The following is a 25908-nucleotide window of genomic DNA, read 5'->3' as shown; positions in this document are numbered from 1 at the left end:
ACATGGTTTTGCATCTGTAGTTTTCTTGTTCATATTTATTTATTTATTTATTTTTTTTTTTAAAGATTTTTTTCCTTTTTCTCCCCCAAAGCCCCCTGGTACACAGCTGTATATTCTTCGTTGTGGGTCCTTCTAGTTGTGGCATGTGGGACGCTGCCTCAGCGTGGTTTGATGAGCAGTGCCATGTCCACGCCCAGGATTCGAACCAACAAAACACTGGGCAGCCTGCAGCGGAGCACGGGAACTTAACCACTTGGCCACGGGGCCAGCCCCATCTTGTTCACATTTAGATTTGGACTAACACTGAAGTGTTCTCCACATGGACTACCTTCTTCTCTTTCACTGAGTCTCTCTACCATACAACTTCTGTAAAAAATGAGAAGCACATTGCTAATGATTTCTTTATTAACAATGTTATATTTGTTAATTTTACTACAATTTGCAGGAAAACATTAGGTTTTGTCTTGTCTGAATGCTCTGCAGAAGGACTTTACCCTTGCTATTATCCAAACAGCGATATTCCTAGAGGGGTTATTAATACTTCTTCGAAGAGAATGCTTTTGCCAACACAATCTCTACATCAAATATTTGGTGAAAATTTTCTAAAACTACCTAAATTTGAAGCCAGTGTTGTTTTGTTTGCTTCTTTTCAAAATTTCATAACATACCAGGATTCTCATGTGAGCCACTGCTTTCTATTGTGACTGCGACCTACCTTAGTTTTCTTTCCTGTTATTTGTACCAATCATCAACAGCATGATCTTTCCATATTTTTCCTGAAACGCAGACCCCGAAAGTTGAATCCAAAGTACTAGAAATTATAGAAAAACTTCTAGATTCTGAGCCCATGAAGAGCTATGACCATTTCCAATTTATTTACAAACACCTCCCCTCTTCCCACATTCTACATCTTAGAACAATGCTGATGGGCAAGAACCGTTTGTTCTCTAATTGATGAAGGGAAGAAATGTCCTCATTCTTACCAACTGAGGCCAGGTTCCTGAAGATTTCAGACATCACAGATTCCTCTGCGAAGGATTCAGTAAGGCCCGCTCCTCCGAGGTGAAGTTCACAGCCACATCCTCAATGGCCACTGAGTCCTAAAGCCTCACAAACATGCACAGAGTAGGATGCATAAGCCTGAAAGCACTAGACATTCTTTCTGCATTTGTAGGAAGGTTATGTAGGATTCTATCATCTCCAAACATCTATTCTATGTTGTGATCATCAAAATCTCACTGTTTTTCTGTACACACTTCCTCATCACTTCAACAGCATCATGAACACATGGAAATTATTCACACCTTTTTACTGTGGTCACATAACATTGTATTCCTCTGTAATGGCAGAGTCCAGAGCATGCTGGAAAATGAAAGAAATGTCATACAAATAAAACAAATATAATTTAAGACTGATGAATCCTTGTGAGAAAAATTCTTTCATCTTATTCCTTGTTACCCACCAGTTATAGCACTCCATGAGGTAGAAGGTCAAGTCTGCATGAGGTCTCAATGGATAAAAACAGAGTGAAGAACTGGAGGCTTTTTTGTCTAGTGCCATCACCAAACAGAAAGTCTGGGAAGCCCGTAGAAACCAAACTTATAAAAAAGCCCAAAGTCCTCCAGGCCATTACAAGAAATTACAAGCAGCTGGCTGAATGTAAATATTCTTGTGGAAAAGCATAGCTTTTAACTTGTGCAATGTTTATCACAGACTCAGTTCTTCCTTTCTCTCCCTGTATGATTTAGTGAGGCTAGAAAGTTATTTGGAATTTAGAGTTCAGACATGAGGAAGAAATCATGACAACTTAGACCATAAAATCCCTATAATCATGTGACTCAAATTACCTCCCACCAATTAGAGAACACGTAATGAAATAACAATATGCCATAAGAGCTCTTTTCAGTCAACTGCTAACAGTGCACAGGGCCTTGCTGCCCTTGGGGAACAGGTTAAGAGCTGCAGACTGCATGGGAGTTCACTGAAGTCCACAAAGGTTTGATGGTCAATTTGGCCATGGTTACAGACCGTGTAAAGGATTCGACAGTGCTTTCCTACAAAAGAACATAAAATCTTCATTCTCCAACTTCAAGAGGAAGTGTTTCCTCACCAGCCCACTCTGGATAATGCCTTGTGAAATTCTGATCTGACACTTAAGGAACTTAGATGATGTCATTCTTGATCTCACAAAAAAACTGAATAATATTGGAATGAACAACTCTTCTTAGATCCACAAGAACCAGGAGGTCACAGGGTGAATGACTGTCTCCAAAAATGAGAAAGAGGGAGAAACACAGCCCTTTTTATCTTTTACTTTTATTTCATTCAAGTCATACTGGTTTATAACATTGTGTGATTTCAGGTGCACATTATTACATAGTAATTTCTGTATAGACTACATCATGCTCACCACCAACAGACTAGTTTTTATCCATCAGCATACATCTGTGCCCCTTTACCCCTTTTGCATACCCCCACATCCCTTTCCCCTCGGGTAACCACTAATCTGTTCTCTTTATCCATGTAGTTGTTTACCTTCCACGTGAGTGAAATCATATGGTATTTCTTTCTCTGGCTTATTTCATTTAACATAATACCCCGAAGGTCCATCCATATTGTAAGTGGGAAAATTTTCTCTTTTTTATGGCTGAGTACTACTCTATTGTGTGTGTACGTATATACATACATACACACAAACATACACACATCTCTTTATCCACTGATCAGTTGATGGGCACTTACGTTGCTGCCACATCTTGGCTATTGTGAATGATGAACATAGGGCTGAGTAAGCCTCTGTAACTTGTTCATTCCAAGTTCTTAGGATAAATACCCAGATGTGAGAGAGCTGTGTCATATGGTATTTCTATTTTAAATTTTTGAGAAATCTCCATACTGTTTTCCATAGTGGCTGCACCAGTTTCCATTCTCTCCAGGAGTTTGTGAGGGCTCCTTTTCTCCACATCCTCTCCAACATTTGTTATTTTTCGTCTTGGGGATTATAGCCATTCTGACAGGTCTAAGGTGGTAGTTCACTGTAGTTTTTATTTGCCTTTCCCTAATGATTAGTGATGTTGAACACCTCTTCATGTGCCCGCTGGCCATCTGTATGTCTTCTTTGAAAAAATATCTATCCAGATCACATGCCCATTTTTTAAATAACTTGTTTTTTTGTTGTTGTTGAGTTAGATGAGTTCTTTATATATTATGAAAACTAGCCCCTAGGTGGTAGGTGACTGGCAGATATTTTCTACCGCTTGGTGAGTTGTCTTTTTGTTTTGTTCATTCCTTTACCATGCAGAAACTTTTTAGTTTGATGTAGCCCCATTTGTTTATTTTTTTCTTATGTTTTCCTTGCCCGAGTAGACATGGTGTTCTAAAAAGTACTGTTAAGACCAATGTCAAAGACTATACTGCCTATATTTTCTTATAGGAGTTTTATGGTTTCAGGTCTTACGTTCAAGTCTTTAATCCATTTTGAGATAATTTTGTGTATGGTGTAAGATAATGGCTTGGGGCCGGCCCCATGGCCAAGTGGTTAAGTTCACGTGCTCTGCTTTGGCAGCCCAGAACTTCGCCAGTTCCGATCCTGGGTGCGGACATGGTACCGCTTATCAAGCCATGCTGAGGTGGCAACCCACATGCCACAACTGGAAGTTCCCACCACTGAAAACATACAATTATGTACCAGGGGGCTATTGGAAGAAAAAGAAAAAAAAAAGATAATGGTCTACTTTCTTTTTTTGCATGTTGCTGCCCAGTTTCCCCAACACCATTTATTGAGAGGTTTTCCTTTCTCCATTGTATGTTTTCGGCACCTTTGTTGAAAATTAGCTGTCCACAGACATGTGGATTTATTTCTGAGATTTCAATTCTGTTCCATTCATCCTCATGTCTGTTTTTGAGGCAGTACCATGCTGTTTTGATCACTATGGCTTTGTAGTATATTTTGAATTCAGGGATTGTGATGCCTCCAGCTTTGTTTCTTTTTCTCAGGACTGCTTTCACTACTAAGGGTTTTTTGTTATTCTAGATAAACTTCCGGGTTCTTCATTCTTTTTAAGTGAAGAATGTCAGTGGAATTCTGATTGAGATTGCATTCAATCTGTAGATCGTGTTAGGTAATATGGACATTTTGACTATGTTTATTCTTCTAATACATTAGCATGGAACAGCTTTCCATTTCTTTATCTTCTTTCTTTCAATAATGTCTCATACTTTTCAGTGTATAGGTCTTTCATCTCCTTGTTAAATTTCTTCTTAGATACTTTTCATTTTGCTGCGATTACAAATGGCATTGTATTCTTGAATTCCCATTCTGCCAATTCCTTCTTAGAATACAGAAATGCAACTGATTTTTGGAGATAGAGTTCTTACCCTGCAACTTTGTTGTAGTTCATTATTTCTAACAGTTTTCTGCTGGTTTTCTTTACATAGAATCACGTCACCTGCCAAGAGTGAGAGTTTTACTCCTTTCTTTCCAATTTGGGTATCTTATATTTCGTTTTCTTGCCTAATTTCTCTGGCCAAAACCTCCAGTATTAGGTTGAATAGGAGTGTTGAGGGTGGGCACTCTTGTCTTTTTCCTGTTCTCAGAGGGATGGTTTTAAGTTTTTCACTATTAAGTGTACTGTTGGCTGTGTGTTTGTCATCTATGACCTTTACTATGTTTGAGGTACTTTCCTTCTATGCAAATTTCATTGAGGGTTTTTGTCATAAATGGATGTTGGACATTGTCAAATACGTTCGCTGCATTAACTGAAGTAATTATGTGGGTTATATTTCTCATATTGTGAATGTGGTTTATCACATTGATTTGCAGATGTTGAACCATCCCTGCATCCCTCATATAAACTCCAGTTGGTCATGGTGTATGCTCCTTTTAACGTATTGCTGTATTGGATTTGCCAGTAACTTGTTGAAGATACTTACATCTATGTTCGTCAGTGATGTTGGCCTATAGTTTTGCTTCTTTCCGTTGTCCTTGTCTGGTTTCAGTATGAGGGTAATGTTGGCCACATAGAATGACTTAGGAAAGATTCTGTTCTCTTCAATTTTTTGAATATTATCAGAAAAATAGATGTTAACTCTTCTTTGAATGTTTGCAAGAATTCTCCAGAGAAGCCACATGGTCCAGGACTTTTGTTTTCTTGGAGGTTTTTGGTTGCTGTTTCTGTCTGTTTACTTGTGAATGGTATATTTAGATTCTCTATTTCTTATTTATTTGGTTTGGGGAGTTTGTAGGAGTTTAAGAATTTAGCCATTTCTTCTAGGTTATCCAATTTGTTGACATAGAGTTTTTCATTGTATTCTTTTATAATCTTTTGTATTTCTGGGGTATCCATTGCAATTTCTCCGCTTTCAGATTTAACTTCATTTATTTGCACCTTCTCTCTTCTTTCCTTAGTGAGCCTAAGGGTTTCCCAATTTTGTTTATTTTCTGAAAGAACCAACTCTTACTTTCATTGATCCTTTCTATTGTTTCTTTGTCTCTATTTCATTCATTTCTGTTTTAATTTTTATTATTCCCCTCATCTGCTGACTTTGGGCTTTATTCTTTTTCTAGTTCTGTAGGTGTAGAACAAGACAGTTAAAGATTTTCCTTGTTCATTAACATATGCCTGTAATGCTATAAATTTCCCTCTAGGTACCACTTTTCCTACATCCCATAAGAGTTGGTACGTCGTGTTTGCATATTCATTTTTCTCCAGGTATTTTTTAATCTCTACTTTGATTTTTTCATGGATCTAATGGTTGTTCAATAACATGTTGTTTAGTCTCCACAAATTTGTGATTTTCACAGCTTTTTTGTTGTAGTTTTCTCGTTTCACAGCATTGTGGTCAGAAATGATGCTTGATATGATTTCAGTCTTCCTAAATTTATTGAGGCTTCCCTTGCTTCCCAAAAATGGTCTACCCCTGAAAGTCTTCCACGTGTGCTTCAGAAGAATGTATATTCTATTGGTTTTGGATAGAATGTTCTATATGTATATATTAAGTTCATCTGGTCTAGTGTTTTATTTAAGGCTACTTTTTCCTTGTTGACTTGCTATCTTGATGATTGATGAGTGGTGCCATGTTCGTGCCCAAGATGCAAACTGGCGAAACCCTGGGCTGCCAAAGCAGAGTGCGTGAACTTAACCACTCAGACACAGAGCCAGCCCTGAGACAGTCCATTTTTTGATAACCTATTCTCTCCATTAGCCTAAACAGATTCCATCCCTTTCCTCTTCCCCTTCTGACTTACTGTCACAAATTATTCTTTTTTGTGTTGGGATTTTGTGCCAAAATTGAAGTGTTTAGAATTATTTTTGATGTTTTCCTTCCCTTTATCTTTTATGTTATCATTGTTTGCTAACCAGTTCTGATAAAGAGCTGCAATTTTCTGATTGTGTCTATTTATCTCCTTACTGAAAGCTTTGGAAACATTTGCCTTTTTATTACAGGCAGGAGGGCTTCCTTCATCATTTCCTGTAAAAGAGGTCTAGTGGTGATAATCTCCCTCAGCTTTTATCTTCAAAAGGTTTATTTCTCCAACATATCTGAAGGATATTTTCACTGTATAGAATATTTTTGTCACAAAGTTTCTGTCTTCCAGGACTTGGAATACAGTAGTCCATTCTCTCCTAGCCTATAACGTTTCTGCTAAGAAATACATGGATATCCCGATAGGGTTTCCTTTGAAGGTTATTTTCTTCTCCATTGCTGCTTTTAATATATTTTCTTTGTCACTGAATTCCTGTTCATAATATCATATGCCTTGGAGAAGGTGTTTTTGCACTGATGTAATTAAGAGTTGTATTGGCTTGGTGTACTTGTAAGGAGTTCTGCCCCAATTTTGGGAAGTTTTCTAATATTAATTCTTTGAACAAGCTCTCTGCTCCTTTCTCCCACCCTTCTCCCTCTTGAATACCTATAATCCTTATATTGCTTTTCTTAATTGAATCAGATTATTTCACAAAAAAATTCATTTTTTAAAAATCTTAGTTCACTCTCCTCCTCTGAGGCATTTCCGTATTTCTGTCCTCTATTTCACTAATTCTGTCCTCCATGATAACAGCTCTATTTTTTATAGCCTCTAGATTATTTTTTATCTCACTGTGTTCATATCCATAATCTGTTTGGTTTTTCTTAAGAGCTTCAATCTCTTTGGTAAAGTATTCCTTCTGCTCGTTAATTATACTCTCAATCTCACTGAACTCTGAATTTTGTTCTAAGCCACTGAGTTTCTTTATGACAACTATTTTGAATTCTCTGTCATTTAGACTGTTAACTTCTTTGACTTCAGGACTGGTTTCTGGAGACCTGTCATTTCTTTTTCTGCTCTGAAGTGTGACTGTAGTTCTTCATTGATTCTGATGAATTTATGCTTTCCTGACACATTTGTGGTAGGATCAGGTCACAGATTCCATGTGCCACTGCTGGGGGGAGCAAGACCAGTGTTTTCTGATCCCACCCTATATGTGGGAGGTTGTGCACCTGGGGCTGCACTGCATTTGTACAGGCTGGCCACACACTCCGCACATAGTGGTCACATGGGCGAGGCCTCTACATTAGGTGGGTAACTAACACATCATAGGCAGGGCAGGATGTCTGTGCTTGGTTTGCAAGTTGCTCTCTCTTTGGTGGGGTCGCTGCACTCAGTAGGGGACTGGCTCAACTGCTGCACTAGGTGGGAAGGGCACCTACATGGCATCTGAGCCACTACTCAGTAGGTCCAGTGAGCCGCTGTACTCTATGGGCAGGGCATCCTCTGAGTGGGTGGGGCACCTTTGCACTTCTGCTGTGTTTGGTGGGTGGGCCCCTTTGTGGGGGCTGAGCCATAGCCACACACTGAGGAGCATTCGCACACGTAGGGCTGCCACAGCATGGTGAAACACAGCAATTTGAAATAAGAACCAGATACGCTGTTCTTAAGAAGGCCTGTACTACACAAAAAATCTATTTCACCAGAGTCAAAGAAAAATGTACAAAAAGACAAAGCACACTATCCATAAAGCCTAGGATATTCCTACTTAATAGAAGGTTTAAAATACACACAAAGGGAATACATGAAGGGAAAAAGTCAGAAAGGAACAGAAGAAACAAAGTAAATAATCACCAAAATATGCTAACATTAATGATAGCCAGCACACTGTCCATCCAGGAAGCTCAGAGCACACTAAAGATGATAAGCTACAAAAGTGCACACTCAAGGATATCACATTCAAACTAGAGAAACATCATAGAGAATAGGTTGAGAAATGCAAGAGAAAGAACACACTTTAAGTATAAAGAAACACACATCTTAATTAAATTGAATTCTTTTTCAAAAACCATGCAAGCAAGAAGAGAGTGAAATATTTAAAGTTTTGAAAATATTAAAACCACTCTCCTAGAATTCTCTGTCAAGAAAAGTTAATCTTCAAAATAAAGTAGATCCAAGGACTTTTAGACAAAAATTGAGGAACTTTGTCATGAGTACACCTGTGAATGAAATTTTCAAAAACTTATCGCAATGTAAATGATAAAGGTACAGGATTAGACGAAGAAAAATGAAGGTAAAATATCTTTTGTATTTCTTACAGTAAACATAACAGACGACACGTTTAAAATAATATTAAGAACGATATATTTGTTAATGAGAAACTTACGGAGAAGTGAAATAAATGACAGCAGTGTGACAAGAGACAGGAAGGGGGACATTGGGAATAGTGAGTGAAGAGGTATTGCACACAGTGAAGTGGTACAGTGTTATTTGTCAGAGGACATGGATTAGTTGTAAACGTAAGCTGAAAACTCAATGGCAACCACTAAAGAATGTTTTAGAAGAAATGTGTAACTGATATGCTGACAGGAGAAAAAAAGAGAATCAGACTAAATGCTGGATTTCAGCCAGAGAAGGCACAAAAATGGTGGGAGACAACAAGAAAACAAGTGTAAAAATGGCAAACACTAAAAAATTTGGAAAAGATAGATCGAACAGTATCAATAAACTATTTACTCGTGAATGATCTCAAAACACTGAAAAACACATTAACATCAGATTTCAAAAACAATAATACTTTGTCTACAAGAAGGTCACTTTAGGGGGCTGGACCCGTGGCCCAGTGGTTAAGTTCGCGCACTCCGCTGCGGCAGCCCAGAGCTCGGATCCCGGGCGCAGACGTGCTACCGCTCATCAGGCCACGTTGAGGCGGCGTCCCATATGCCACAACTAGAAGGACCTGCAACTAAGATATACAACTATGTACCAGGGAGGATTTGGGTAGATAAAGCAGGAAAAAAAAGATGGGCCACAGTTGTTAGCTCAGGTGCCAATCTTTAAAAAAAAAAAAAAAAAAGCAGCTCACTTTAACTATTATGACACAGATAGATGAAGGGTAAAGGGATGAAGAAAATATACCACGTCAACACTAGTCAAAAGAAATCTGCCATACGTAGATGAATGACAGACAAGGCAGATTTCAAACCAAGGAAAATTCAGTGACTGAGAGGGGCATTAGATCCTTATAAAGAGGTGTATCCTGGAAGAAGGCACAGCAACCCTTAATGTGCACCTGTGTAACAACACAGGTGAAAAACAGATGAGGCAAGAACTGAGAGAATGCAAGGAGAAACAGACGAACCCAGTACTACAGCCCTAGAATTTAACACCTCCTTATCGCTACTTACAAATTCCAGGAGGCAGGAAACGAGGAAGGACAGAGGGGAACTGAACAGCACTGTGCAACAACTGGATTTCATTCTGATCCATGGAATACTTCATAAAACACCCACAGAATATACATCCTACTTAAGTTCACAAACAGCATCCATCAAGAAAAACCATGTTCTAGGACATAAAGCACACCTTAACAAATTTGAAAGAAATCACTTTAAAAAATGCTCTCACACCACACAGACATTCATTTAGAAGTCAACACCACCAAGGTAGTTGGAAAACCCCCAAATACATGGAGACTCCCTAACACACATCCAAATAATACACAGCATCAAAGAAGTCAAGAGAAATAAAATTCTGAAATAAAAACACAACATTCCAAAAGTTCTTGGTGCCCCAAAAGCAGTGCCCAGAGGGAAGTTTAGGCCCGTGAACTAATATAATGGAAAAACCAAAGATCTGTAATGAATAATGTAACCATCTACCTTAGGAAACACTAAAAAGAATACATTAAACTCACAGCGAGCAGAATAAAAGAAATCATAAAAATTATGAACCAAATCGATGTCTTTGTGGAAATCAATGGAGAAAATTAAAACAAAAAAAGCTAGTTCTTTGACAAGACTAATAAAATCAATAAATATTTAGTCAAGGGCCAGCCCAGTGACACAGCAGTTAAGTTCACAGGTTCTGCTTCAGCGGCCTGAGGTTTGCTGGTTCGGAAACCAAGTGCGGACATGGCACCGCTTGGCAAGACACGCTGTGGTAGGCAACCCACATATAAAGTAGAGGAAGATGGGCACGGATGTTAGCTCAGGGGCAGGATTCCTCAGCAAAAAGAGGAGGACTGGCAGCAGACGGTGGCTCAGGGCTGATAGTCCTCAAATAAAATAAAATAAAATAAAATAATGATTCACTTAAAAAGAAATCTAGTCAAATAGAAGACAGAAATTAGTATCAGAAAAGATAGGGAAATGAAAATAAAAAAGGATTTGATAATATCCAAAATCCAGGGTGCCTGGCCGGTGGTGCAGTGGTGGAGTTCGCACGTTCGGCTTCTCTGTGGCCCAGGGTTTGCTGGTTCGGATCCCTGGTGCGTACATGGCACCACTCAGCAAGCCATGCTGTGGTAGGCGCGCCGAGTATAAAGTTGAGGAAGATGGGCACGCATGTTAGCTCAGGGCCAGGCTTCCTCAGGGAAAAGAGGAGGATTGGTAGTAGCTGGCTCAGGGCTAATCTTCCTCAAAAAAAAAAATAGTATGGGGCTGGCCCAGTGGCCGAGTGGTTAAGTTCGCGTGCTCCGCTGCAGGCGGCCCAGTGTTTCATTGGTTTGAATCCTGGGCGCGGACATGGCACTGCTCATCAAACCATGCTGAGGCGGCATCCCACATGGCACAACTAGAAGGACCCACAATGAAGAATATACAACTATGTACCAGGGGGCTTTGAGAAAAAAAAAAAGGAAAAAAATTAAATCTTTAAAAAGAAAAAAGAAAGTAAATAAAAATCCAGGGGCCGGCTCCGTGACTGAGTGGTTAAGTTTGCGTGCTCTGCTGCGGCAGCCCAGGGTTCGGATCCTGGGTGCAGACATGGCACCGCTCGTCAGGTCATGTTGAGGCAGGGTCCCACATCCCACAACTAGAAGGACGGGCAACTAAAATGTACAACTGTGGATCTCCACCCAGCCCCAGTCCTCTCCGAGATCTCCGGCAATCCCCTGCCCCACGGGGTGGGGAACTGCAGCTGCGAGTTGCCTCCCGCTCTGGGATTCTCTCTGGGACTTTCCTGGAGTTGTGAATGCTGGGTGTAGCCCCTCTGCTAATGGCAGACAGAAAGTTTTGTCTGCTGCCCAGGCGGAACTCTGGAGCTTCCCCTCTGGGGTGCGGAGCCGGCCTCTGAGCTTCACCCAGCCCCAGTCCTCTCCGAGATCTCCTGCAATCCCTTGCCCGGCCGTGCAGGCAGTGGCAGCCGGGGGGCCGCCACGCCGTCTGTGATTCTCTCTGGGACCCTCCGGGCGCCGTGGACACCAGGCCGGATCTCCCCGCCAATGGCGGGGCGAGACTCTCCCCACGGGCTCAAGTGTGTAACTCTAGAGTTTCCTTCTGCATTTAGGAGTAATTGTGGGGGGTTTAGGTAGGATTCTGGTAACCTGTTTCCACCGTCGCTCCTCTGGCGTGTGCTCACTCCTGCCCTAGGTGTGCGTTGATCTTCCGGAGGCATCCGTTGGAAGAAAGCCGCTTACAGGTACTAGGCTGTTCGGTCGAGGTCGGAGAGCTTTCACCTATCTCCACCTCCTCCCAGAGGGAAGTCCGTCCGCCATCCGATGTATAGTCGCGTGGGTCTCTCAGACATCCTGAGATGCTATCTGGATATACTTTGTTAAGTGATGAGTGTCCAAATAATTGTAGACTCGAAGAGGGGAGAGACAAAGAGGACTACTCACAGCGCCATCTTGGATCTTCCCCTCTGATAAGCTTTCTTTTAAGCTCGTGCTCTGTGTCTTGATTCATAGCTACACAGAGAAATACATATTTGACCACTGTAAGGTTTCTTCTCCATTGTCCTGCAGGCCCCAAAGAGCTCCGCAAATAAATTGCATGTATTCCTTATCACCAATTGTATCAGCAGCTATCAAAATGAGTAAAGAACTGTCCACAGATAAAACAGCCTAATTAAATGAAAAATTAGACCAGATGGACTTAATAGATATATATAGAACACTTCATCCAAAAACAGCAGGTTACACATTCTTCTCAAGTGCACATGGAACATTCTCAAGGATTGACCATATTTTGGGAAACAAAGCAAACATCAATAAATACAAGAGAGTTGAAATAATATCAAGCATCTTTTCTGATCATAATGCTAGGAAACTAGAAATCAACTACAAGAAAAAAGCAGAGAAAGGTGCAAAAATGTGGAGACTAAACAACACGCTTCTGAACAAATGATGGATTATTGAAGAAATTAAAGAAGAAATCAAATATTATCTGGAGACAAATGAAAATGAGAACACGACATACCAAATCATTTGGGATGCAGCAAAAGCAGTCCTAAGAAGGAAATTCATCGCAATACAGGCTCACCTCACTAAACAAGAAACAGCTCACATAAGCAACCTCAAACAACACCTAACAGAACTAGGAAAAGAACAAACAAAGCCCAGAGACATTAGAAGGAGGGAAATAATGAAAATAAGAGCAGAAATAAATGATATTGAAAAGGATCAATGAAACAAAGAGTTGGTTCTTCAAAAAAATTAACAAAATCGACATTTAGCCAGACTCACCAAGAAGAGAGAAATCTCAAATAAATAAAATTAGGAATGAGAGAGAAGAAATCACAACAGATACCAATGAAATACAAGGGATCATAAGAGAATACTATGAAAAACTATATGCCAACAAATTGAACAACCTGGAAGAAATGGACAACTTCCTAGACTCCTACAACCTCCCCAAACTGAATCAGGAAGAAATGGAGAATCTGAATAGGCCAATCACAAGTAAGGAAATAGAAACGGTATTCAAAAACCTCCCCAAAAATAAGAGTCCAGGACCAGACAGCTTCTCTGGTGAATTCTACCAAACATTCAAAGAAGACTTAATACCTATCCTTTTCAAACTATTCCAGAAAATTGAGGAAGATGGAGTACTCCCTAACACATTCTATGAAGCCAACATCACTCTGATCCCCAAACCTGACAAGGACAACACAAAGAAGGAGAACTACAGGCCGATATCACTGATGAACATAGATGCAAAAATCCTCAACAAGATTCTGGCAAACCGAATACAGCAATACATCAAAAAGATTATACACCATGATCAAGTGGGATTTATACCAGGGACACAGGGATGGTTCAACATCCGCAAGTCAATCAACGTGATACACTACATCAACAAAATGAAAAACAAAAACCACATCATCATCTCAATAGATGCAGAGAAAGCATTCGACAAGATCCAACACCCATTTATGATAAAAACCCTCAATAAAATGGGTATAGAAGGAAAGTACCTCAACATAATAAAGGCTGTATATCACAAACCCACAGCCAACATCATACTCAATGGACAAAAACTGAAAGCCATCCCTCTGAGGACAGGAACAAGACAAGGGTGCCCACTTTCACCACTCTTATTCAACATAGTACTGGAGGTGTTGGCCAGAGCAATTCGGCAGGAAAAAGAAATAAAAAGAATCCAAATAGGTAATGAAGAAGTAAAACTCTCTCTGTTTACAGATGACATGATCTTATATATAGAAAACCCCAAAGAATCCATAGAAAAACTATTAGAAATAATCAACAACTACAGCAAAGTAGCAGGGTATAAAATCAACATATATACATCAGTAGCATTTCTATACACTAACAATGAACTAAGAGAAAAAGAACTCAAGAACTCAATCCCATTCGCAATCGCAAAGAAAAGAATAAAATACCTTGGGATAAACATAACCAAGGAAGTGAAGGATCTATACAATGAAAACTACAAGACTTTCTTGAAAGAAACTGACGATGACATAAAGAGATGGAAAGACATTCCATGCACATGGATTGGAAGAATAAACATAGTTAAAATGTCCATACTACCTAAAGCAATCTACAGATTCAATGCTATCCCAATCAGAATCCCAAGAACATTCTTCACAGAAACTGAACAAAGAATCCTAAAATTCATATGGGGCAACAAAAGACCGCGAATTGCTAAAGCAATCCTGAGCAAGAAAAACAAAGCCGGCAAAATCACAATCCCCGATTTCAAAACATACTACAAAGCTACAGTGATCAAAACAGCATGGTACTGGTACAAAAACAGGTCCACAGATCAATGGAACAGAATTGAAAGCCCAGAGATAAAACCACACATCTATGGACAGCTAATCTTTGACAAAGGAGCAGAGGGCCTACAATGGAGAAGAGAAAGTCTCTTCAACAAATGGTGCTGGGAAAACTGGACAGCCACATGCAAAAGATTGAAAATTGACCATTCTTTTTCACCACACACCAAAAGAAACTCAAAAGGGATCAAAGACCTAAAGATTAGACCGGAAACAATAAGTCTTCTAGAAGAGAATATAGGCAGTACACTCTTTGACATCAGTTTCAAAAGAATCTTTTTGGACACTATAACTCCTCAGTTGAGGGAAACAATAGAAAGAATAAACAAATGGGACTTCATCAGACTAAAGAGCTTCTTCAAGGCAAGGGAAAACAGGATTGAAACAAAAAAACAGCTCACTAATTGGGAAAAAATATTTACAAGCCACTTATCCGACAAAGGGTTAATCTCCATAATATACAAAGAACTCACACGGCTTAAGAACAAAAAAACAAACAACCCGATCAAAAACTGGGCAGAGGACATAAACAGACATTTCTCAAAAGAAGATATAAATATGGCCAATAGACACATGAAAAGATGTTCATCATCGCTAATCATTAGGGAAATGCAAATCAAAACTACACTAAGATATCACCTTACACCCATTAGATTGGCAAAAACATCCAAAACCAAGACCGACAAATGTTGGAGAGGTTGTGGAGAAAAAGGAACCCTCATACACTGTTGGTGGGAATGCAAACTGGTGCAGCCACTATGGAAAACAGTATGGAGATTTCTCAAAAAGTTAAAAATAGAAATACCCTATGACCCAGCCATCCCATTACTGGGTATCTATCCTAAGAACCTGAAATCAGAAATCCCAAGAGTCCCTTGCACCCCTATGTTCATCGAAGCATTATTTACAACAGCCAAGACATGGGACCAACCTACATGCCCAGAAACTGATGATTGGATAAAGAAGATAGGGTATATATACACAATGGAATACTACTCAGCCATAAAAAAAGACAAAATTGGCCCATTCGCAGCAACGTGGATGGACCTCGAGGGTATTATGTTAAGCGAAATAAGCCAGACAGAGAAAGACGAACTCTATATGACTCCACTCACAGGTGGAAGTTAACATATTGACAAGGAGATCTCATCGGTGGTTACCAGGGAAAAGGTGGGGGTGGGGGGAGGGCACAAAGGGGGAAGAGGTGTACCCACAACATGACTAACAATAATGTACAACTGAAATCTCACAAGGTTGTAATCTATCATAACATTAATAAAAAAGATAAATTAAAAAATATATATATACAACTGTGTGTGGGGGGAAGGTTGGGGAGATAAAAGCAGGAAAACAAACAAACAAAAAAGATTGGCAACAGTTGTTAGCGCAGGTGCCAAGCCTTAAAAAAAAAAAATCTAGGGGCTGGCCCCGTGGCCGAGTGGTTAAGTTCGCGCGCTCCGCTGCAAGCGTCCCAGTGTTTCGTTGGTTGGAATCCTGGGCGCGGACATGGCACTGCTCGTCAGACCACGCTGAGGCAGCGTCCCACATACCACAACTAGAAGAACCCACAACGAGAAATATACAACTATGTACTGGGGGGCTTTGGGGAGAAAAAGGAAAAAATAAAATCTTTAAAAAAAAAAATCCAAAATCAATTTATAATAAACTAGTAACGGAGGGGAACTTCTACTTCTAAGGAAAGAACGTCTTTATGAATCCTGAAGCTACATTTACAACATTTGTTTCACACGGCATGATTTTCTCTGTGAAATGTCTAATACAACTCACAAAAGCAGAAATGACTCCTGAAACTAGACAGGAGAAAGAATACGGCAGTCCTCTGCTTTCCATATGGACCCACACAGACAGTCAAGTTATCTTCCTAAAAAGAGGAAATGCAGGGGCCGCCCCGTGGCCGAGTGGTTAAGTTCCAGCGCTGCGCTTCTGCGGCCCAGGGTTTCACCAGTTCGGATCCTGGGCGCGGACATGGCACCGCTCAGCAGAACACGCTGAGGCGGCGTCCCACATGCCACAACTAGAAGGACCCACAACTAAAAAGTATACAACTATGTACTGGGGTGTACTGGGGGGGGTTGGGGACAAAAAGCAGCAGAAAAAAAAAAAGAGAGAAGATTGCCAACAGTTGTTACCTCAGGTGCAAATCTCTAAAAAGAAAAAAAAAATAAAAGAGCTATCCATCGCTCTGAGGGAAAAGGACAAACTGAAATACTGCGTCTGGCTGAAGTGCACCACAAAGAAAAATACTTGATAATGATCCCTAGAACTAGAGAGGGGAAACGGCTTTGGGAACGCGGGGAGAGACGGGAAATTTACTCATTTATTGCCACTCCTGGGAGAGCCGGGCGGGGGGAACAGGGTTGTGGGTTTGAGACCCTGCTCGCCAAGTAAACGGAAAATTCAGGGAAAACGGGTGTCCCCTGAGGAGAAAGGAGGCCCTGGGGACCCCACAGACCGCAGCCCCTCCGCGCACGGACCCCGGAGCCCGAGGCCCGACTGTCCTGAGGACCCTCCAGCGAGCCCCGCACCGTCTGGGACATGCGGGGCTGCGGCCGCACAGCGGCCCAGAGACGCTCCGGCCCAAGTCGCCGCGCGCAGGGACCACAGGACGCCCGGGGCCCGGCTGCCGGCCCCGCCACCACGCTGTGGACAGAGGGGCCTGAGGGCCGAGCGGCGCCACCGCGGACTCGGGGCAGCAGACCGCGGAGGGGACCGCAGGAGGCCACCGCGGGAGGCCGGGCCCGCCCCGCTGCTTCCCACCAGCCCCTCCTCCCACGTCCTGATCCCTGGGCTGAACTCTCACCATTTCTAAGGCTCCCGGGTCCCCCGAGTCCTTCCTACGACCCCCGCAGCCAGTGCAGGTCACAGCCTGACAGAAGCTGAGGCAGAGCCACCAGAGACCGGTGAGGCAGTCCACGCGCGACCCGAGGGAGGCCAGAACAAACAGGGACGTCCACGCTGGTGGGATGCGTGGCCACACCCACAGGCCCAGCCCCGCCCCTGATTGGACAGTTCCCAAGGACACGCCCACTCCCCGATGAGTGACATCAAAGAGGGAGGAACCTAGCTTCAAGGAAACCACCTTCCCCTGGTGGGCCGCCACCTGTTGTCTCTTGGTCACTTCCATTTAAACAAAACTCCCCCCCCCCCCCCCCCCGACTGGGGCGGACTTTGCTCTTCCCGCAGCTTCTGCAAGACGCTTGTTGCAGGTGTGCGCAAGGAATCCCTGATTCAGTTTGAAGAAGGAGCAAGTACAGACAAGAGGGTGGCCCACGACAGACTGGAAAAGGGGTTCTTATGTCCTCTAGGGGTCAAGGGCTTGGCGTAAGGCAGCGACGCCACTCATGTAACTGTGACCCTCGTTTAGAAACGCAGACACTTAAACGTGACCTCACCAGGTAAGATCAAGTGTCTGGCCCCATTCTGATCTTTCCGCCTTGCCAGCCATCAGCCTTCCACCCATCCCCGCCCCACCCCGACTCATTTGGTTCTTAAGAATCCTGGGGCCTTGGGCTCTGCTGGCAAGTTGGAACCCCACAGCCCTAGCGGGGTGCAGGGACTCTTCGCACCAACCAAAGGCAATGAGACGTGTTCACCAAATTCTCAAGTGTGCGTTTTACACTGCAAGGAAGTTTCTGTTGGATCAGTTTTTTCCTGTGTCCCTAGAGAACTTTGAAATGTAAACAATATAATATTCCAAAGGCAAGTGATTCCCATTTTCACTGCTATATTGTTATGTAAATATGAGATGTACCGGGAAACTCTTCTCCCCATCTTTATTTATTTAGTTTTATTTTTTTTTTTTGGAGGAAGATTAGCCCTGAGCCAACTACTGCCAGTCCTCCTCTTTTTGCTGAGGAAGGCTGGCTCTGAGCTAACATCCGTGCCCATCTTCCTCTAGTTTATACGTGAGACGCCTACCACAGCATGGCTGCCAAGCAGTGCCATGTCCGCACCCGGGATCCGAACCAGCGAACCCCGGGATGCCGAGAAGCGGAACGTGCGAACTTAACCGCTGCGCCACCGGGCTGGCCCCTTCTCCCAATCTTTAAAGAGCTGTAATTGACTAATAAGAGTGTCTGCATTTAAAGATTACAACGGGAAGATTTGATATACTTATTCTGTACTGTATAATTGAAATTAGCTAAGAGAATGGCCCTTAAACATTCTCAGTCCACAGGAACTTCCTGTTTGCCTACAGTTCAGAAGGAAAACACACTCGCAAAGTGACTACATTCCAAATTTAGGGTCGAAACACTCCCAGTTGAGATGTCACCCCTGGAGTGCTTTGTCCCTGGTGAAGGAGGCAGGGGACCCCAGAGCAGCCACAGAGATGGACTCTGGGAGCCCCACACATGCTCCCTGTCCTGTGAGCATGAAAGCACTGCCTCCCTCAGGCTCCCATTCTCACAAGTGAGGAACCTCTCAGCCAGGTTCAGTTTAAGCTTCTGACCCACATGAACTCCAAATTCATAATCCCTTTGTCCTTGGGATGGAACACTGTCAGTGTTGCAATCCAATGTACACATCAGGATAGATGCAGAGAGGGCTGATGGCCACTCTGAGTTTATTATAACCAGCATTTCAATATATACATAACTTACATCTGTTAAATATATACAGGTGTTCTGGATGAAGTAATTAGTGAAATACCAAGAATTCTTAGTGATTTCTCAAGGAGCGCTCCCTTGGCCTCTGTTTTGATATTATCATGTTATTACTGTGCTCGTATATTTTATCTGGGAGCATGCAAGGCCTCCTAGGCAACGGGCCCTCCTGCTCTTGATATCGTGTCTCCATCTGTGCCCCCAGGCGACCAATGCCTGTCTTAGGTTGCCTGCCCCTGGAGGTCTTACTCCTCATTGGCTAACTGGCCTTCTCACCTCTGGGTCAGTTTGTTGGTAACCTTTTTCCAGTGATTATTAACCCTTCCTGCGTCAGGGGCAGCTACAAACACCTGATCTTCACAGACTTTCTCACTGTGCACAGATTACACTCTCAGTGCACCTACAGTGTGGGTGCAAAACTCAAACATAACGTTTAAAATGTCCAGGCCTAAGGAACCACAACCACAACCTCAGAAAGGGCGTCACACTCCCCACCCCATGAGCACATGCACCCCCAGCTTTCCAGGGCTCTGCAGCTCCTCTCAGGAGAAAGGCTCCTTCCATGGGGGTGTGAGCAGTAGGACACCTGCAGGGGGAGGCCCCCCCAGGAAGGACAACTGGGCCTGCAAGGCCTTCCCTCTGCAGGTTCAAGGGGGCCTTAGCTCAGAGACACCGACCTCAGGCCTGTGCCTCCACTGGAAATTTTCTGGACCACGATTGATACTTTAAATACACCAACCCAGTCCTTGAACCATCAGGCTAAAACACTCAAATCAGGCTTTATGTGGAAATGAGGGAAGAAAACTGTATGACATTTTGCTGACTCAACAAGAAACCCCAGAGTGATATACTGCATTCCAGGAAAAAAGATGTTAATTCATTATTTCCATGACAGGAAATTGTTTTATAATCATTCTTGAGCACTTAACGTCTGCCAGTCTAAGGCTCAGAAATCCATTTGAACTCACGCAAAATAAAACAGCAGACCTTAGAATGTTACTAACATGATCAGGGAGGAAAAAAGAAAAACAATTTTTAAATCATACAATGAACTACTGGAATGTTTCATTTTCTCTGAAAATCACCTCTTTCTTCCCTTTAAGGAAACATTTTATATTGTGTTTCAAGCTGTATTGATTAAATAAATTTTTATTCACTGAAAAACTGAAAGTAAAATAAAGTGAATACATCTTTTCAAGGAGACAAACCCAGGGAGAGTCAGTGCTGACAGGACAGATCGCCCGGAAAAGTTTGCCAAGAGGAACCTCCAACCCAAGGACTGACAACTGCATGTCTGCGCCCAGGACACACCCTGGGAGGAGAAGGCCTAAAGATTTCATACAAAGTATTTTTCCAGGTAGGTTTTCACTACTTTTTTCTCTCGTAAAATATCCACAAACAGGTGCCGGCCTCGTGGCTGAGTGGTTAAGTTCGGGCGCTTCGCTGCGGCGGCCCAGGGTTTCACCAGTTCGGATCCTGGGCGCGGACATAGCACCACTCATCAGGCCTTGTTGAGGCGGCATCCCACATGCCACAACTACATGGACGCACAACTAAAAAGTGTACAGCTATATACTGGGGTGATTTGGGGAGAAAAAGCAAAAAGAAAGAGACTGGCAACAGTTGTTAGCTCAGGTGCCAATCTTTGGAGGAAAAAACGCCACCAACAAGAAATCAACCCTTTTAAAAGGGCCAGCCATTGACTGTGGACAAACAATAAGCAATTAACATATCGGGTCTTTTTGTGATTGATTTTGATGCTGTGAATCGGAGACGGGAAGTTGGTGGTTGGGAATGCGGGGAGGGATCTGGAAATTTAGGGATTTATTATCGGTCCTGGGAAGAGCTGGGGGGACAGGGGCGTGGATTTGAGACCCTGCTCCCCAAACGTTTAGGAAACTCAGTAGAAAATGAGTCCCCTCCGAGAAGAAAGGAGGCCCTGGGAACCTCACAGACCGCAGCCCCTCCGCGCACGGACCCCGGAGCCCGAGGCCCGACTGTCCTGAGAACCCTCCCGCGGGCCCCGCACCGTCTGGGACACGCGGGGCTGCGGGCGCACAGCGGCCCAGAGACGCTCCGGCCCAAGTCGCCGCGCGCAGGGACCACAGGACGCCCGGGGCCCGGCTGCCGGCCCCGCCCCCACGCTGCTGCCGGAGGGGCCTGAGGGCCGAGCCGCGCGACCGCGGACTCGGGGCCGCAAAGCCCGGAGGAGACCGCGGGAGGCCGGGCCCGCCCCGCCGCTTCCCACCAACCCCTCCACCCCAAACCGTGTCTCCGAACCCCCGGCCAGAACTCTCACCATTGCCCAGGTTCCTGGAGCCCCGGCGTCCCTCCTATGACTCGGTACAGGACACAGCGGGACAGAGTCGGCAGCAGAGCGTCGCGGAACGTTTAAGAGCAGGAGATCCCTGACCGGAAGTACTGTGGCACGACAGGAAGTCGGTTGTGGTTGCCCAGCGTCGGCCCGCCCACCTTCCCCGCAGCGAATCCTGATTGGACGGCTCGAAAGGTCCTGAATGACAGCGGGATAGAGCTTACGCATCTGAGTCAACCCAGAGCTGAAAGTGGTCCTATGCCGGGACTTTTTTGCTGAGGTGCAATGCTGCGAGGCTGCTCCGGAAGCTGTGACCCTTCTTGGCAAACACACTTAAAATCACCTCCCCATATGTAATAGTCTGGCTCCATTCTTAACTTTGATCTTTCACCCAGCGCTTCCCCACCTCCCCTCAAATTGTACTTTACAAAATCCTATGGCCTCCCAAGCCCTTAGCCCTGGTGGGAAGTTGGAGCCCGGAGCCATAGCTGGGCACAAGGTGTCTTCTCAGGCTAACTACAAGGTATGAGATGTGTTCATTCAGTTCTCAGGTGTACGTTTTACGCTGGAGGGAAATTTGTTTTAGATCAGTTTTTGAATGTATCCTGAGAGAACTTTGAAATGTAAGTCTTTAATATCCCTAAGGAAATTCAGTTCCTATTTGGACTGATATAACAAGAAAACAAGAAAAGGTTATGTAAATGTGGGATGTACCTGGAAAGTATTCGTATGCTTAGATTGGATGCCTAACTTATTTGCATTACACATCCCTAATCCATTTATCCATTTATTTGAACAGATGTGGTTCCCCCTCACCCCGCCCCCAAGAAACAATACGCATACTATACAATAGAGGGCTTTAATGTCTACAACGCACTGATCTTCAGTTGATTCACACATACCGTGCAATCATCACCGCAGTCAATTTCAGAATATTTCCATCACCTGAAAAGAAACTCCTATATCCTTAACCTATCACTGCCCTATCTTCCCACTTAGCTTGCTCCAAGCGCCAGCCCTAGACAAGCACCAATCTATTGTCTGTGTCTATTAATGTCCATATTTGTCGACTTTCATATGAATGAAATTCTATAATATGTGGTCGTTGTGTTTGACTTAATTCACTTGGTATAATTTTTTCAGGGCATTCCATGTTGTAGCATGTGATGAGGATTTTTAGGCTGGTTAGTTTTAAAACTACAGATGAGATTCAGGCTCCAAGGAGTGGAATTTGTTTGCCCCTTTGTTGGGAAACATTTACATTTCTAAGGGAAACCTCTGTCTGTGAAGATGCCTCCCTCTCTGTGCCAGGAAGAAGGGGGGATCGTCTTATGTCTAGAAGCTCTTAATCAATGCCAGAGGCAAGAACTTAAGTTGGTTACTGTCTGGCAACCTCATGTAACTGACCCGCCCCCCCACCCCCCCCACCCCCCCACCCCCCCCACCCCCCCACCCCCCCCCCCGCCCCGAACAAATCCTCCTTTGTCTTTAGCCGAGGATAAAATTCAAGTGGTGAGTGACTTCTGCCATTTACTCAATCCGGTTTAATTCTTATCTAAAAGTTGTGGGACCGCCAAATGGCCAGACCATACGGGCACTGATACCATTTTAACTTTTTTACATATTCTTTGTCTTGTAAAGAGATAACTCACATACCTATGCCTTAAATTTAGCCTTACTCTCCACCCAACTTTGCAGCAGCAGCAGCAGCAGGAGCTCTGACTGCCCATGGGTCCTGTCCCCATGCCAGCGGGGGCAGCAGCAGCAGAAACTCTGACTGCCCATGGGTCCTGTCCCCATGCGGCAGCAGCAGGAGCTCTGACTGCCTGTGGGTCCTGTCCCCACGCACCAGCTCTGCCTGCCCATGGGTCCTGTCCCCATGCCAGCGGGGGCAGCAGCAGCAGCCCTGCCTGCCCATGGGCCCTGTCCCCATGCCAGCGGGGGGCAGCAGAAGCAGCGGCAGCAGAAGCTCTGACTGCCCATGGGTCCTGTCCCCATGCTACACTATTCTCTAAATAAAAGAGCACTACTGCCAGATCTTAAGAGTCTAAGAAATCTTTCTTTTGACTCCTCAGCTCACCGACCCCACATCAGCATGTATCAATAATTCATTTTTTTAAATTGAGATATAATTGACAAACAGCATGATATTCATTTAGGTGTACCACAGTAAGTCTAGTCAACAGCCATCGCCACACACAGTTATAGACATTTTCTTGTGTTGAGAACTTTTGAAATCTACTCTCTCAGCAAATTTTAAATATACAATCCAATAGTATTAACTATAGTCACCATGCTGTACCTTGCATCCCCATGACTTATTTATTTGATGACACAAAGTGTGTACCTTTTGATCACCTTCTATATTTATTCCATAAAAGTACATCTTATCCATACATAAGTGTACAGTTTAGCAGTGTGAAGTACATTGACATTGTGAAACCAACCTCCAGAACTCTTGTCATCCTGCAAAACTGCAACTCTCTGTGTATTAAACAACAATGCCCACTTGCCCTTTGCCCCCTAGGTCCTGACAACCAGTTTCCTGATATCTCTATGAATTTGACCCCTCTAGGTACCTCACATCAGTGGACTCATACAGTTTTTGTCCTTTTTTGACTGCCTTGTTCCACTTAGCATAATGTCCACAAAGTTCACACATGTTGTAGCGTGTGTCAGAACTTCATGTCTTTTTAAAGCTGAACAATATTCTGTTCTATGTGTGTATCACATTTTGTTGATCCATTCATCCATTGGTGGACACTTTGGTTACTTCCACTTTTTTGCTACTGTGAATAATGCTCCTATGAACACAGGTGTGCATATATCTCTTTGAGTCCATGTTTTGAATTCTTCTAGGTGTATACTCAGAAATGAAATTGCTGGATCATATGGTAACACTTGCTGTAATATTTGAAAAATGTGCCATACTGTTTTTCACAGTGGTGTCATGATTTGCATTCCCACCAGCGGTGCACAGGGGTTCCCATGGGTGTCTTCATTTTCTTGGTGGTGTCCGTTGAAGCACAAAAGTGATTAATTTTGATGAAGTTCCAATTACCTATATGTTTTTACTTTGGTTTTATAATCTTTGCCACATCCAAATTTTCCTCTCAGTTTTTTCTGAGTATTATTGGTTTACGTCTAGTTTAGGTGTTTGATCCATTTTGGTAAATTATTGTGGGTAGTATAATTTAAGGGTACAACTTCATTCTTTTGCATGTTCCTATCCAGTTGTCCAGCACCAATTTTTGAAAAGAATATTTTTCCTCATTCTTGGGACCTTTTGCAAATATCAGGTGACCATAGACAAATCGGTTTGTATCTGGAATCTCAATGAAACCCGTTGATCTGTGTCTGTCTTTGTGTCATTATCACATTACCTGGATTACCATACTGAGTAGTCAGATTTTTAACTCAGGAAATTTTAATCTTATTACTTTGTCTTACTTTTTCAAGATTGGTTTAGTGAGTCTGGTTTGCATGCAATTCCATAGAATTTATCAAATGCTTGCCAGTTTCTATAAAGAAGTCAGCTGAGATCCCAATAGAGATTGTGTTGAAAATCTAGGTCATTCTAGGAAGTATTGTCATCTCAACAGTGTTAACTCTAAGGCTCCATGAACATGGGCTATTTTCCCTTTTATTCATTGATTCATTGATTGATTTTTAGGGTTCCCTTTTTTTCTTGCCTCTATTTCTTAGGGACTAATAAAGAACAAGGAAAAAGACAGCATTACTCCAAGGTCTTTGCTGATTTGATTGAAGATTTGCAATGTCTGATTATCCAATCGCCTCCCAACCTCACTTGATTCCTTTTAATTTCCAAAAATGCAAATCACATTTTTGACAATAAGAAAAGTTTAATTGTTATTATTACTAGAAATTAGTTTCAGAGAAAATGTGCCTAGAAGAGGATGTTTCTCCACCTACCCTCAGAATTCTTGAAGCTCTGTAACTGCTATCCTTTCCATGTGTGTACATTCACTAATGCCCATCCAATAGCAGTGGTGCATAGATTGTAAATTTAAAATAGGTAAAAGTGTACAATCACTTTTCTGTCACTGTGTGATTATCACAAGTATGCATTTTTTGATACAGCTCCCTTTTTTTTCATTTTACCCTTTGACCCCCTTCACCAATTTCTGCCACCGCATACCCCATGCCCATGGCAACCACCACTCTCTTATCTGTACCAATGAGCTTGGTGCTTTTGTTTGTTTGTTTTAGATTCCGCATATAAGAGAGATCATACAATTATTGTCCTTCACTATCTGATAGATTTCACTAAGTGCAATGCCAGTGAAATCCATCCATGTTGTCACAAATGGCAAGATTTCATGCTTTTTTATGGCTGAATAATTTCCATTGTACATTTATGCCATAATTCCTTTATCGAAGATGAAATATTAATAAAGATCTACAAATGTGAAGTAACAAATGTTGGCGAGGATGTGAAGAAAAGAGAACCTTTGTGTACT

At 42.9% G+C, this 25908-nt stretch overlaps 1 protein-coding gene across 9 annotated transcripts in view; it reads right to left on the bottom strand.

Moving 5' to 3' along the window:
* LOC103544955 (zinc finger protein 709-like) overlaps window positions 1-25908 on the bottom strand; it is a 381325-nt gene that overhangs the window by 34915 nt on the left and 320502 nt on the right. Inside the window, exon 1 of one of the 9 annotated variants that reach the window (XM_070625397.1) lies at window positions 21413-21537. The exons of 6 other annotated variants lie outside the window; for them this stretch is intronic. In XM_070625397.1, the coding sequence (XP_070481498.1) occupies window positions 21413-21415 (3 nt within the window). In that variant the 5' untranslated portion in view covers window positions 21416-21537. Of the gene's footprint in view, window positions 1-17309; window positions 17446-21412; window positions 21538-25908 lie in introns of those variants that run through there. 2 more of the 9 variants (XM_070625396.1, XM_070625391.1) reach the window with 2 other exon arrangements.

Source organism: Equus przewalskii, chromosome 6 (genome assembly GCF_037783145.1).
Source record: "Equus przewalskii isolate Varuska chromosome 6, EquPr2, whole genome shotgun sequence".
NCBI lineage: Eukaryota > Metazoa > Chordata > Mammalia > Perissodactyla > Equidae > Equus > Equus przewalskii.
Note: the sequence above shows the minus strand (reverse complement) of the source record. Positions and strands in the feature narration are given on the sequence as shown.